The sequence below is a fragment of the Mytilus californianus genome, unplaced genomic scaffold, assembly GCF_021869535.1.
Source record: "Mytilus californianus isolate M0D057914Y unplaced genomic scaffold, xbMytCali1.0.p SCAF_2, whole genome shotgun sequence".
In the NCBI taxonomy this organism is placed as follows: Eukaryota; Metazoa; Mollusca; class Bivalvia; order Mytilida; family Mytilidae; genus Mytilus; species Mytilus californianus.
In genome coordinates this window covers 64,778,757-64,793,664 of record NW_026262668.1, presented here as the reverse complement: position 1 = coordinate 64,793,664, position 14,908 = coordinate 64,778,757, and the positions used below count along the sequence as shown (strand labels likewise).

Here is a 14,908-nt window from a genome sequence, read left to right as displayed (position 1 = left end):
TAATCTCAATATTAATGTGATTTTCTACTGAACTAAAATTGTATGATGTGTATATTTCATAATTTAGACTTGTTATTTTTTTCAATTAATATAGTTGAGTTTAATCATCCACTTATCAAAATTGTAAAAGGAAACTGTACATTTTGGGCCTTTTATGACCCTGGGAATAATAACACAATTTGACTGTGACATCATATTTCAGATTCCCCAGTCCTTTACAAAACTAACAAGTTGAGGTAAAATGTTATACCTGAATTAGAATTTAGCATGTGTATACCACAACATGTTGTTGCCAGAAAATGATAAACACAAATACAATTTATGTGTGAATATTTTTTTGGATGATGGCTATACTCTTATATCATTTCTCAATAGATACAAGTCAGACTGTTAAAAAAATTTATATATTTTTTGGAGTTTTAGTAATTTACTGCCATATTGTGGCTGTGTAACCCACTAAAAGAAAATATTTCAAATCAAAACTGCAATGTTTAATTATACATACAGATTTAACATTTCATTCTGCAATTATGATAACTTCTAAATTAATTTCATTTTATGGTCAATTTGATCCCAAATCATACCTTCTCCTTTTTACAAGACAATATAACAGAAAAAAAACTTGTTTTCTGTAAAATTGAGATATGACAGTGACAGACATAGAAGAATAATCAACATAGTCTAAGGGAAGTAACTCCTACCTTTTAACACAAATTTTCCAGCAAGAAGTGGGTACAGTGAACCCCAAAGAACAAAATCTGCAGCTGTAAGACCAATCTGTAACAAATACAATATTCATAATACATTGTTTGCATGTTTAATAAAATACATACAATCAAAACAATAAATGTAATCTACAATAAAACTTTATATAAAGTTTAAATACCTATAATACTATTAATATGTCTTCACATACCACAAAGAAATAAAATCTAACTTTGCATGATCTTTTAGTAAAAATGCATTATCAAACACCAACTGCATTTTTCAAAAACAGCTAGAAGCGAGAAACAGAAAACAAGATTCTGTCATACCGGACAATATTAAAAAATAAAATGCTTCGCTGGGGCGCAGCTTGATACGACCGCAGAGGTCGAACCCTGAACAGTTGGGGCAAGTATGGACACAACATTCAAGCTTGATACAGCTCTGAATTTGGATTGTTATTAAATATTTGACACAGCATAGGTTTCTGACACAGAAAGAATGTGGTCTAAGAACTTGAATTTTTTTAATTTACCTATTATGGTCCAATGTCCAAAATCAAAATACATGGTTAGATTCAGCATATCAAAGAACCCCATATTTTCAATTTTTGTTGAAATCAAACAAAGTTTAATTTTGGACCCCAACTTGGACAAACTTGAAAACTGGGCCCATAATCAAAAATCTAAACACATGTTTAGATTCAGCATATCAAAGAACCCCAATAATTCAATTTTTGCTAAAATCAAATTAAGTTTAATTTTGGATCCTTTGGACCTTAATGTAGACCAATTTAAAAAACGGGACTTAAAATTAAAAATCTAAATACTGTAAATTCGGAAATTATTGCGAGGTTTTTATTAATGCGAAAAATGCGACTTGGTGAGTATCGCAATAATAAGAACTCGCATTCTGATAACTGAAACATAGATTGGTAAGCAGATTTTTTCGAAATCGCAATAATTAAACTCGCATTTTTGTCCATGCTTGAAAAATCGCAATAATAAATGCACGCAATAATTTCTGAATTTACAGTACAGTTAGATTTGGAATATCAAAGAACCCCAATAATTCAATTTTTGATGAAATCAAACAAAGTTTAATTTTGGACCCTTCTGACCTCAATATGAACCAATTTGATAGCGGGGCCCACAAATAAAAAATCTAAATTCATGGTTAGATTCAGCATATCAAAGAACCCCATATATTCAATTTTTGTTGAAATCAAAAAAAGTTTAATTTTGGACCCCAACTTGGACCAACTTGAAAACTGGGCCCATAATCAAAAATCTAAACACATGTTTAGATTTAGCATATCAAAGAACCCTAAGAATTCAATTTTTGTTAAAATCAAACTAAGTTTAATTTTGGACCCTTTGGACCTCAATGAAGACCAATTTTAAAAAATGGGACCCAAATTAAAAATCTAAAAACACGGTTAGATTTGGCATATCAAAGAACCCCAATTATTCAATTTTTGATGAAATCAAACAAAGTTTAATTTTAGACCCTTTTGACCTCAATATGAACCAATTTGATAGTGGGGCCCACAAATAAAAAATCTAAATACATGGTTAGATTCAGCATATCAAAGAACCTCATATATTCAATTTTTGTTGAAATCAAACAAAGTTTAATTTTGGACCCCAATTTGGACCAACTTGAAAACTGGGCCCATAATCAAAAATCTAAATACATGTTTGGATTCAGCATATCAAAGAACCCCATATATTCAATTTTTGTTGAAATCAAACAAAGTTTAAATACTGGACCCTATCTTGGACCAACTTGAAAACTGGGCCCATAATCAAAAATCTAAACACATGTTTAGATTCAGCATATCAAAGAACCCCAAGAATTCAATTTTTGTTAAAATCAAACTAAGTTTAATTTTGGACCCTTTGGACCTTAATGTAGACCAATTTAAAAAACAGGACCCAAAATTAAAAATCTAAATACACGGTTAGATTTGGAATATCAAAGAACCCCAATAATTCAATTTTAGATGAAATCAAACAAAGTTTAATTTTGGACCCTTTTGACCTCAATATGAACCAATTTGATAACGGGATCCACAAATAAAAAATTTAAATACATGGTTAGATTCAGCATATCAAAGAACCCCATATATTCAATTTTTGTTGAAATCAAACAAAGTTTAATTTTGAACCCCAATTTGGACCAACTTGAAAACTGGGCCAAAAATCAAAAATCTAAATACATGTTTAGATTCAGCATATCAAAGAACCTCATGTATTCAATTTTTGCTAAAATCAAACAAAGTTTAATTTTGGACCCTTTGGACCTTAATGTAGACCAATTTGAAAACTGGACCCAAAACAGGGCTTCCAAAACGGTCATATATTCCGGACTTGACCGAAACTTTCATAAAAATACCGGCTGCTCTCAGCCTCACACGGTCAAATAGAATTGGTGTGCCACATTTTGTTATTCAAGGCATTTTCATGAAACGGTCATTTCAATTTTTACCAACTATCGATCGATAAAAATGTCCGTTTGGGGCTTTGGGCATGTCCGTTTGGGCATTTTAGTTTATAATTGTGGCAATCTATTTCACAAAGATATTTTGGTCATAATTGGGTTTAATAAAACAGAAGCAGCATATTTCAGATACTTTGAAGTGTCTCAGTTAGTCTAATCCTCTGGGTACATAAATGTACGGCTTGGTCTTTAGCTTGTGTACATCAATAAAAAGTAGAAAAAACACGTTTTCTTTTATTTAAATAACAACAAGCTGTCAAACAATTATCCCTTCAATAAGTTATATTGAAGCCATAAATCATTCACTGATTACAGGTTTGTTACCTTTGATGAGGTGTCCTTAGCTTATCTTTATCAATAGAATTAATGATGCATAACAATGTACATAAAGGTAATCCGGTAAACGAGGTCAAACATGTAAGCGTGTATGGAACAACATCCTATTTAATTACGCTTTATAGATATTATTTTAAATGAGCATTCAGTTTTAAAAGTATCCTGATATTTAAAAGTTATTCTTCAAATAAGGATATTTATAAATGAATAAGTATGATATATATTATTTTATTTAACACTGTACATCGTGTTAAATACTGGGGTACTCTCAAGGGGAAAATTTACTAAAATATATAGGAAAAACCAATGGACAAATTTCAGTCAATAAATGATTTAACTAAGTTAAATGGTGCCGTGATCACTTCTAAATTATATCAAGAGAACAATGCCTGCTCCGAATTTATTCAGACAATTTCCGATGTTATAGAGAAAGAGGTGATGTCCGACGTAAAGTTAAGTCCCGCCGTGGGAATTATGATCGACTAAGGTGTAGTCTAGGTATTGACGCTTTAGATCAACTTATGAGGATAAGCTTAGTAGGTGTAGATGTTAAAGACTTTGACCCTGTTCCTGCTATCCGCAAATGGCAATCCGTTCGTAACCGCCATGTTTATCAGAACAATGCATTTAGCAAGCTCATGAATGTAAAATCTTTAATTAGACTAAATGAACTCTAATCTTGTGCTGTGATCTGTGCTTCTTTTCAATGTGCTCATTGTAATATTTATTGCGTGTGTTTGTCAGCATTGTGCTCTTCTGACATTTTATTGTTGTTATATGCTTACATAAAATATCATGTTGTTATTCATTAAATTATTTATCAACTGAGTATGTTTTTATTTATTCCTTATTTTCTAAATCAGGTTGGGAAATTGTACAAAGAAAAATGTTATCACTGTTCAGTAGATTTTACACGGTTTAAAACAATATCCTTCATCGGGCCTCCTCAATGTTGTCTATAAATACCGCATCAGTTGTAAAAGTCACGTGGTCAGGTAATCAATACACAAAAAGAAAAGTATCACGTGTATTGATGATCAAGTTGTACTGCAATTAAAGCCAACATCAACAGTTTCAAATAAGATGGCCTTAATTTACAAAGTGTTAAGTACTCACAGAGAGAAGATAGATTATATAAACAGAAACAAAAACATGAGAACAGTCAGGTACTGAAGCTGATTGATGCAATGATGGTTACTGTATTACGATACACAGAAAAATGACACAATACCGAGGATAATATTTTATTTATTTTTAGAATGAAGAAAACAAAACAGTTATAAATAATTTTATTGCATATAACACTACTAATTATTTAGACACATATATCAATTTATGCATCCTCTCAGTTACATTTAAGTATCCAGCTGATCATTGACCGTCAAAAATATTTCTTTGAAAAATGTCCGGCTGTCGTCAGGAAATTTTGGAAGCCCTGACCCAAAATTAAAAATCTAAATACACTGTTAGATTCGGCATAACAAATAAATAAATGTGATCAAAGATTTTACAAATCTAATGCGCCATACTGTGCAATTAAAGATTACTTCTTGAAATTTTTCAATATTTGAAATTTGAAAAAAAAAAAAAATATTTGAAGAATAATTCTTTTTAATTTCTGAAATCTGAAATGAGAAAAAATTGACCCCCAACAATTTCTTTTTATCCCCCCCCCCCCTTTTTTCCCCAAAAAAATTCTTTCCCTCAAGATATGGTCATAATCTCAATTCAAATTTCCAATGGAGTTGGCAACCATAATTACCCATTTAAATTTACCATAGTGCTAACTTAATCTATTTTATAATAGAATTAAAAATATAGTGTCAAATCTTTCATATGGATTTTTTTGTAAAAAAAAAAGATGCAACATTTGCAGATATTTTTACTGGTCTTCCTTTATAAATATGTATTTCTTTAAACATAATTTAAAAGCAGTGTAAGGGAAGTAACCAAAACGTTGTATTTGGATTACCTCCCTTACACTGTTTTAAATTATCTTTATTGTTCATTAACCATTACTTTATACATAATTTAAAAGCAGTGTAAGGGAGATAATTTCAATGATGTATTTGATTTATCTCCCTTACACTGCTTTAAATTATGTTTTGTACTAAAGTATTTGTCCATTAACCAGGACAACCTTGTTTTTCCCCCTTTTTTGCCCCTAATTCCTAAACAGTTTGAGCCATAACCCCCCAAAGCAAATCCTAACCATCCCTTTGTGGTATGGAAACTTGTAGTATAATTTCAGAGAGATCCATACACCGTTCCACAGTTATTGTCTGGAAACTAGAAAATGCTTATTTTTGGCCCCTTTTTGGCCCCTAATTCCTTAACTGTTGGTACCATAACCCCCAAAATCAATCCCAACCTTCCTTTTGTGGTATTTAACCTTATGGTCAAATTTCAAAAAGATCCATTCACTTAAACTAAAGTTAGAGTGCGAAAACCAATGTGTCTTCGGACGACGACGCCGGACGACGACAACGACGACGACGACGACGCCAACGTCATACCAATATACAACCACAAAATTTTTTTGCTGTCGTATAAAAATCTATAAAAACTTTTTCACCAATAAATAATTTTCCTAAGATACTTACCTCTGCCAGAAATTTCTTGCCTTTTAATTCTCCATTCAATGATTTCAGTAGCGTTTGTATATGTATTAGTAATCCAGTCTCTGGTTTCCCTGAGCCAATAACACTCACAAGGTATGGATATAAAACTGGCTGCAAAAAGTAAATGGTCTTATATGATTTTTTTTTTTATAAAGGATTAGTAAGAACTTTTTTTTTATAGTTTTTTGGGCTTTTAGGCTCTTTTATGCCAAAGACAATTTGAAGTTTTGAGAACTACACTAATTATCCAATAAAACAGGGTTTTGCATAAAATTGAGAAACATGTTTCCATCCACATGGTTTCGGCTTGAAGCGTTCACTCATTTTTAATGTGATAATGTGTATATAATTTATCATGTTTATATTAAAGAAGGACCCACCAGAATAAGATTTCAAGAGTTTACATTATTCAATGAGCACTAGTATAATGTAATATGCTGTATTTAATTACTTTGCATTTAGTGCATTCAGTCTTAAACTTTTTAGAGGGTGTACATGTATCTTCTAGTAATTAATTACTTGATTTTCAGTAAAACTTGTTTAATACAAATCATGTCATTATTTTTACAATAGATATTAAGAGTGTTATCAAACTCTTAACTTGCCACTGGATGTAACACTAACAACAATCAATCAATCAAAACATATTTCCTGTGAAAAATGGGGCTGATTTTTACCCTTATTGCCTCATCCTTTTTCATTGGCAGTTTTAATTATAATTCTGTTAAACACTTGTCACTTACTATGCAACAACATGACAGGTGCCACATGTGGAGTAGGATCAGCTTACCTTGCCGGACATATGAGATCACCCCTGGTTTTAGATGGGATTCATGTTGCTCAGTCTTGAATTTTCTATGTTGTGTTTTGTGTACTGTTGTTAGTCTTTATGTCGTTTTTTTGTTTTTAGCCATGGCATTGTCTGTTTGTTTTCGACTTATGAGTTTGAATATCTCTTTGGTATCTTTTGCCTCCCTTGTCAAGTTTGAACCATGAAGACTTCATCCTGACCTACCTACCTGTAGCTGTGAACTCTCCCACTCTAACCATCTATCTACATCAGCATCAGTTTCTTCTGCTTTTTTATTTGAAATATATCTAAAATTAAATATCAAGTCATTGATAAACAAATATTAGTTTATAAATTTATAATTTGATGGCAGACGTTCCATTTTATAAATATATTTTATTTAAAATGTATAACCAAATTGTCCCGAGTCTGGACCAATTGTGAATAAATAATACATGTATATAGGTAAATCGGATTTAACTAGAGACCAGTGTTCTTGCCTTGCTTACAAGAACCTGACAACACTTTGTTCAGTTTTCTGTTCTGATAATTGTTACTTCAACCAAATTTACTCTACACTCTACAGACAGAAAGGATCTTTTGTATAAATGACAGCCAGCTACATGTACATGTACAAATGCTTGTGTCATAGTTGCAAATGTTAGTTTTAGATTTTATTTTAAAATGGTCCACGACTTCAATACTTTCAGCCATTACTGTAAATGCTTTCTACAAGATTGTGCAAGTGAATATTTTAATGTAAAAATTTAACTTTGATCACTTTATTCTTCGGAATTTTGTTTGCCTGTTTTAAAAAATTACAATGCTGGAAGTTCGACATGAATGATATTCACATTAACCAAACAGGATTCAAAATGCCTTTACAATGTACAGCAAAGACAAGATAAAGTATATGTATGTATCACATTCAAGCTTTTAAGTTGGGGCCTTTAATAGCCGACTATATGGTATGGGTTTTTTCTCATTGTTGAAGGCTGTAGAGCTGCCTGTAATTGCTTACATCCACTTCATTTGAACTTTGGTGGATAGTTAGTCTCATTGGCAATCATAACACATCTCCTTATTTTTATATTAGTTCTTCTATTCAATCAGATTTCAAAGCATTGCATTTACAAATTGAACTAATCATTGACTAACCTAGTTGCAGAATTTGGAGAAAATAAGAACTTTCCAGGGAACACTTCTAACACTGGTAACACATTTGCAGTCAGGTAAGGAACTACTTTTTCTGAAAAAAAAGTTCTTGTAATAATGCTTTTTAAGTCTAGATATCAGTGTAGATTTTATGATTTTATCAAAAAAGTATAGTTAAAAATTCACAGCCTATAAATGATATACTATTATTCTGGCTAATTTCACAAATAAACAAAAAATGTATTAAAATCTACTGGTAATCAAGCAAATGCAATACAATATGTGGTACATAAGAGACATTGGGTGGAATTACACGTATTTGGAATAAACATTCCATTGTGATGGAGACCTACTGAATTTTCAATTAAAATTAAAAATGGCCCATTTGGAACAAAGTCAAATAAAGCTGTAACCTCTTTTGAATGACTATATATCAATTATGTAATTGATTGATTCAGACTTTACCAAAAAAAGTGAGGAAAATGGAATGTTATAAAAGCCTCAACTTCCCAAAAAAAGCATTAGTCAAAAATGCAGAAAAACTGTTATTTTCACAGAATTTACCCTGTCTAAGGGCCACAACTCTATCAAAACTTGCTTAATAGGACTGAAAATTAAATTCAATCTATTACTTCCCTTGATATGACTAAATACAAAATATCTCATTAATAAATTGAAGCATATCAGAAAAAAGTGAGGAAAACTTAGGTGTGACCGACAAACAGACAGAAAACAGAGTGCATTACTGTAGTGCCCTTCAGCTTTGCAAATAGGGGACTATTCGATGTCTCAAGTCTACTTTTGACAAAATTTGTCAACTTTTATCTATTCCTTTGCGAAAGTAAACTTGAAGATAAAAAATTCTATCTTTTTTCAATCTGAAATTAATACCCTATTCTAGAACATAAATGTACATTTTTATATCATACAATTTTGTGTTCTATCCAAATTAAAGAAATGATTAACCACAAAAATAACTGTAAAACATTATAGCCTGCAACATTTTGCATGCATCTTATCTTTAATTTAACATATACCATGGATTTATTATTATTCGTGAGGTACCAATTTTTTGTTGATTTTTTTGGGTGTAGGCCTAGGAAAACCATGAATTTAACTGTCGACGAAGTAAAAATTTTCTATAGGCTTGTATACAAACTTTTGAAAACCACTAAATGATCAAATATCCCAAACTTACAATTGTTAAGAACTCAATCAACAAAGTTAATACCCACGAAAAATAAATGAATCCACAGCGAGTATTATTTCCATAAAAGTACTTTCATTTATTTTATGGTAAAAAGTATACAGCTAGTATAAATAAAGTATAAAATAGACTCTCAATTAAATTTCACTTACCAGGACATGTTTCCTTTACAAATTAAAAGACTGATCATTTCATAGTAATGTACATGTACATCAATTTAAAACACCTTACAAAATTGTAAATAATGAAATTACATGAAGAGCATGACAGAATTTTTATTTCATCATCAATGTGTTAAAATGGATTTAGCAACATATGAAACTGTAATTGAACATGATTTCATCACATTTAAGGTAATAGACATGAAAGGGTTTTTAACAAATGTAACATGAAATTAACACACTTAAGTGACATACATACAACCATGAACAAGTATAACATACATGACGTATATAGTCATTTATATATATCTAAAAATAAGGAGATGATGTATGATTGTCATATCCACCAAAGTTCAATAAAGTGAATGTAAGCAATTATAGGCAACTGTACTGCCTTCAACAATGAGAAAAATGCATATCGTATTGTCAGCTATAAAAGGCCCAGACATGAAAAATATGAAACAATTCTATTGAAAAAATATATATGAGCAAGTCCATGTGAAAAGGTGCAAAAAGTCCTTTTGATAAACTTTACAGGACACCTTGTTAAAGTTCGTTAAAATATTTTTGAAAAACGATTTTATCTGAAAAAAATTATATTAATGCAAACATTCAAAAAATTGTCAATTTTGTTCCGAATTTGTCAATTAAAACAGAAAAAGATGTAGAAATAACTGAATTTTTGTACTTAAGCAAGAGTAAAATCATTTATTTAGACGGAAAAAAAATGTGGAAAATTGATTATTTGAGTGAATTTTCTAAGTCCAAGGATCATAACTCTGTACAAAATCATTAGACCTGACCAAAATTCGAACTTGATCTGTAACATGTCATGATAAAACTATATACCAATCATCAAATCAATATCTTCAAGCATGACAAAAAAAAGTGAGGAAAACTGATTATTTGAGTGAATTTTCTAAGTCCAAGGATCATAACTCTGTACAAAATCATTATACCGGACCAAAATTCGAACTTGATCTGTAACATGTCATGATAAAACTATATTCCAATCATCAAATCAATATCTTCAAGCATGACAAAAAAAAGTGTGGAAAACTGATTATTTGAGTGAATTTTTTAAGTTCAAGGACCACAACTCTGCAAAAAAAATGGTCAGACCGGAACAAAATTCGAACTTGATCTGTAACTTGTCGTGATAAAACTATATACCAATTATCATATCAATATCTTCAAGCATGACAAAAAAAAAGTGAGGAAAACTGATTATTTGAGTGAATTTTTTAAGTCCAAGGATCATAACTCTGTACAAAATCATTAGACAGGACCAAAATTCGAACTTGATCTGTAATATGTCATGATAAAACTATATACCAATCATCAAATCAATATCTTCAAGCATGACAAAAAAAAGTGTGGAAAACTGATTATTTGAGTGAATTTTTTAAGTTCAAGGACCACAACTCTGCAAAAAAAATGGTCAGACCGGAACAAAATTCGAACTTGATCTGTAACTTGTCCTGATAAAACAATACACCAAATATCAAATCAATATCTTCAAGCACAAAGAAAAAAATGTAGAAAACTGATTTGCCGGACTGACGACAGACAGACAGACAGACAGGCAGACAGACAGAGACAGACGGAGGAAGGACAAACGGATGGACAGACAAATGGACGGACGGACATACGGACCATAAGTTTGGAATAGCATATTATACATTTGTACCTATACATAAATTTTCATTGCAATCCTTGAATTGAAGAAGTTTCTCAAAATTTGTGATTTTCTAACAAAAAGAAAGTTTAAATATTTTAACTGCAATTTTCCCCCGCACAGAAAATTTCAATTCTTGACAACAGGAATCAATTTGGAGTACAATGATATACCAATGAATCAGTTTTTCTTGAAATCCTGGCTTTGGGTAAAAATTGTCATTCAGGGGCAATAACTCCTAAAAGGAGTCAGTTAACAATTTCAGCCATGTTGACTTATTTGTATATCTTATTATGCTCAAGATCTTTGCTATGTATAATTTCTATCTATAATGGTTTCTGCAAAAAAATGAAAACATTAATGAAAATCATTCTTCAAGGACAATAACTCCTATAAGTGGTCAATTGACATTTTGGCCAAGTTGACTTCATTGTAGACCTTATTTTGCTGAACACTTTTGCTTATTACAGATTCTCTCTATTATAGGTTCTGCAAAGAACGCAACAAATCAGTAAGTCTCTCAAGGGCAATAACTCCTACGAAGGGTAAATTGACAATTCATATATGTAAACTTACTGGTAGCGCATTGTTTCTATTGAAACATTTTTTTCTCTGTCAACTAAAGTTTTAAAAAAATGCAAAAAAGGGTCAAAATCATCATTTAAAGCCAATAACTCCTATCAATGCTAATAAGGGTCATTTGAGGACATAGTGAAAACTGCATGTATAGGGCTCCCACATTCTAGATGCGAGGACCAAATAATAAATGAAAAGACTTTTTTTTAATATTAATTTTTGCAATGACTCAAGTACAATACATTGCACATCTGCCAAACTTCAATGAAAACACATGAAGTTTTAGATTGATTGATTGTTGGTTGCTTAACATCCAGTGGCAAATATTTCATGCATGTTCAGGACGAGTAAAAAATTTTAGAAAAGAGTAGGAACCATTGAACACAAGTTGAATAAATTGACACATCTCACATGTCTTCACAACGACAAATTAGGAATTAATGGGTTTCAGACAAATGTGTTAAGTTGTTGACTGCTAATGAATCTGGCTGATGAACCATCTTTAAAAGTACTGTTTTTCATTAACAATCTTATCAAACAGAAGTTTTCCTTTTCAACTAAATGGTTGTTTGTCTGTAATTGTTTAAGTGAATCAACACCTGAAGTGATGATCGTGCCGTAGGGTAAAATAAATAGCTTTAATAGACGACATGTTTCACCAGCAAGCATGGCATCTTCAGGACAAGTATATATATGAAATAAAACAGTGAAGTACAAATTTTGCTGTTACTGCTGTTAACCAGAAGTAATGTTACAATAATGCTTGTTATGACAAAGTTATCAACAAAAAGAGAAAGTGATTGTGAAATAAAAATTGTAAAGCTGATTAGAAAGTGAAAGTTAGTCAACAAAGTTCACACACGTCTGTCTACAGTCTCATTGGAGGTCCTTGCGGTATTATTATATAAAGATGATGAAAATGGATGATGCTAAGCCAGTTGAATTGGTACGGAATTACCAGTGAGGTGTTGTCCATTTGGGAAATTAAACCAAACATTTTATCATCCATTTTCATCATCTCTTGTTGTCTTTAATGTCGATAAATGGTTGTTTGAAAAATCTGATTGAAAATTTATTTGCTGCAACTCATATAAAACCTTCTTCTGTAATGAAAAAGGTAAATATGCTAGATTTACTTACTGGAGGTGTGAAGAGTAGATTGAAGCTGTAAATTTTCTCCTTGTCAACATTTATGTATATTTTGGCAATAAAGTTTATTGACAGGTTGTAGGTATTCCTATGGGCACCAATTGAACCCATTTAATAGCAGAACTTATTCCTGTACTGTTATAATGAATCACGGTTTATGGCCAAACTCATTAAAGACCCATCTTAATTCCATTTAATTGATAAATTCAACAACACTTTAATACCATTATCTTTATAATATTTTTTCGTTAATTAATCAGGAAATCTAAACATATGCTGCAAATATTTACTCAAAGGAACTTACTTTAAACAAATCAAATATACCGGGTGTAAACAGCAATAACTGTCCTTTCCTAGATAAAAATATTTTGGTTTTACAGTAACTCTTCAAAAAAGTTTACGACAAAAGGGAAGATTTTTCTTTCTCTTAGTTAATTTTCCTTTTTCGGACATTTATGTAGTACCTTTGGCACCATCTTATAGTGCTTATATATATATCCCAACTTGTTCACTATGTACATGTCTGTACATGTAGCAGTGATGTTTTAGATTTGTAGAGAAATGTCACAATAAAATTTAAACACAAGTGAACCAACGCCTGGTAAATCTTCTGTCAGTAGATTCCATAAAGTGGATACAGGGTCGTTACGATAAAAACATAAAATGTAGAAGGTCCAGTAACAACAACACTATAAGGAATGCTCCAGTAATTTAATGAAATCGACATGTTTCGGTGGCTAGGCCACCGTCATCAGGATAGAAAACAATACATAAAATCATGCTGAGGTACAAAATCGGATTGAGAAAATTAAAACGTCACAATGTTGCTATGGTGAGTAACGTTATAAATAGCAATTGAAAGAGAAAGTGAAAGTAAGTATATATGGAAGTGAACTATTAAAATAAAATAAAATAAAATAAAAATACAATGTTTTTGTTGTTAAAATGTTTGTTAAAATTATTCTGCCATCATGTGTTAGCACTCTTGCACAGTGGAACGAATTATACAATACATTATTGTCAGTTGTGTTCTGTGTAAACTTTGTGTTCAATTAACGTCTTTATTTCCAAATACAGACGGCATTTTACTGGCAATTCCGTACCATTTCGACTGGCTTCCCTTGGCCAGAGGTACTACTCCCAATCGTGTCCGGAATGCTGTAAAGTGTTTGACCGCCAAAGGTATAGGGAAAATTAAATAAAATATCGCTAGTCTATGCTGAATATAAATGCTGTGTTCCTTCATTAAACTATCGGAAGTGGCTGGTATTCTTGTAATCTGGTAAAGTTGGTAGTATGTTTGATTGACATATTTTCTGGAACTTCAAAGTGAATTTCATAATAAGAAGTCTGGTGGATATAATTGCCAATAAATTCTGTAAGAGAAAAATAATCTTATCACAGTTCTTTTCCTCCTTTGCACTCGTTTTTGGTTGAGATGGTTCATCATAATTTACTTTCTTTGCGCCTGTTGAATGCCTGATAGCATTTTAGGAAGGCCGGTTCCTGTTGGTGCCTCAATGATATAATAGTTTGTTTTACTGCGTGCGGATGGCTAACAAGATTAGCGCAGGTTGCAACGGCAGTTCCTCAAAGGATGCAGGGGTTCAATGATCAAAATTGAAAAAATTTAAACACAAGTGAACCAACGCCTGGTAAATCTTCTGTCAGTAGATTCCATAAATTGGATACCTTGGGTATGCAGGGTTGTTACGATAAAAACATAAAATGTAGAAGGTCCAGTAACAACAACACTATAAGTGTTGTTGTTACTGGACCTTCTACATGTCACAATAAAAGATAGGACATTATTAGTGGTTTTTTGGAATGTTCAAGTTCAGCTAAGTGAAAAACGTCACCTGGAATAAATGTGATTGATAGCTTAAAATTCAGAACCAACAACCTGGTGTCATTTTTACATGACGGCAACTATAAAGAAGAATGCAGAATTTATATCAGGTTTTAAACAAAAATATATGTATAGTCGTACAATCTATAGACTACAAATGTATATATACAATGTATGTC

General features: G+C 31.4%; 1 protein-coding gene across 1 annotated transcript in view; it reads right to left on the bottom strand.

The window, feature by feature from the left end:
* LOC127730245 (methionine--tRNA ligase, cytoplasmic-like) overlaps positions 1-14,908 on the bottom strand; it is an 83,324-nt gene that overhangs the window by 66,760 nt on the left and 1,656 nt on the right. Inside the window, exons 2-5 of the mRNA XM_052238544.1 lie at positions 8,113-8,203; positions 7,184-7,262; positions 6,147-6,275; positions 702-777 (exon numbers count right to left, since the gene is read on the bottom strand). Of these exons, the coding sequence (XP_052094504.1) occupies positions 702-777; positions 6,147-6,275; positions 7,184-7,262; positions 8,113-8,203 (375 nt within the window). The remainder of the gene's footprint in view (positions 1-701; positions 778-6,146; positions 6,276-7,183; positions 7,263-8,112; positions 8,204-14,908) is intronic.